This window comes from Pinus tabuliformis, chromosome 2_2 (genome assembly GCF_031772625.1).
Source record: "Pinus tabuliformis cultivar Carrire ecotype Pingquan chromosome 2_2, CPIR1, whole genome shotgun sequence".
Lineage (NCBI taxonomy): Eukaryota > Viridiplantae > Streptophyta > Pinopsida > Pinales > Pinaceae > Pinus > Pinus tabuliformis.
In genome coordinates, this window is record NC_142300.1 from 1118793113 (window position 1) to 1118794438 (window position 1326).

The 1326-nt window shown below is 45.3% G+C and overlaps 1 protein-coding gene across 1 annotated transcript; it reads left to right on the forward strand.

Moving 5' to 3' along the window:
* Positions 1–222: 222 nt before the first annotated feature.
* Positions 223–1038, forward strand: LOC149197316 (uncharacterized). The gene has a single exon (XM_089408652.1). It carries the CDS (start codon positions 223–225, stop codon positions 1036–1038), a length of 816 nt encoding a protein of 271 aa, XP_089264778.1.
* The last annotated feature ends 288 nt before the right edge of the window (positions 1039–1326 follow it).

Sequence of the window (1326 nt, forward strand, 5' to 3'; positions counted from 1 at the left end):
ATGTTCTCCAAGGATCCCAAAAAACTCTCAAGGGAATGATGAATACAAGGTCTGGGCGCAAGCATGGCTCGGCTCCAAAAGGAGCCACAGTCCTCCAAGCCAATAAATAATGAAGTACGTCTCCTGGAACTGCAGAGGATTAGGCAGCAAGCTAAAAGAAGATGCCCTCAAAGACATAGTCAGAATGTACTCGCCTGAAATCTACTAATCCAGGAGACAAAGATGGAGGAAAACTTCCTCCTTAATACCAGCAAATCCTTCTGGCGAAAAGGTATTGGTTGTGCTATCAGTGCAAGAGGCGCCTCCGGTGGAATCGCTACCTTCTGGGACAGCACTATATATGACCTGCTTCAAAAAGAGAAATCCACCCACTGGATATTCACGAAACTCCTCCACAAAGACTCCGGTCATCAAGTAAGTTTGTTCAATATGTATTCTCCTGTTCTCCATTCTGATAAAAAACTATGCTGGGATTCAATTTCGTCCTATCTCTCTCTGAACAACCCTGAAAACATTATCATAGCTGGGGATATGAATGTTACTCTTGCTGCAAATGAGAAAAGGGGAGGGACCCTGGTCAGGGACCCAGCAAGAGAATGGGTTGAAGATCTCATATTGGGTTGGGATCTAGAGGATATCAAGCCCTCATCCGGGAAGTTCACATGGTCCAACAGAAGAGTGTGTCCAAATCATATCGCAGCTCGGTTAGACCGCTTTCTGGTTCAATCCTCTTTCCTGACCTGTGGTCTCATGGCTTCGTCCAAGATTTTGCCAAACAGCACTTCGGATCACAAACCCATTATTCTTGAGCTCTCCACGGAGGAAAATCTTGGGCCCATTCCCTTCAGATTCAGCTCATTATGGCTTCAGCATGAGGGGTTCCAAGAGATGGTTTCTGAAGCCTGGAATAGACCGGTTCAAGGTTCCCCCTTCTATGTATGGGAAGAAAAGCTGAGGAGGCTCAAAAGAAGACTCAAGGACTGGGCAAGAACGCTGAAATCCCCTCCTCCAACAGAAAAGCAGCCATGGACAAGCTAGCAATCCATCAAATGTCGTTGGAAAATACCTGAAGTCACCCAAGACCTTCTTCAAAGAGAAATCGACCTGCAAAAAGATTTTCACAAAGCAAGCAGGGAAGAAGAAGAATTCTGGCGGCAGAAATCCAGAGCTCTCTGGTTACAAGCTGGGGACAAAAATACCAGCTTTTTCCACAAGCACGCTGAAGCCCGAAAGCAATTCAAATCAGTTAAAGAAATTCACCATCAAGATGTAGTGGTCAAAGACTTCGAAGAAATAAAGCGGGCAGCTCACATTTACTTTAAAGAT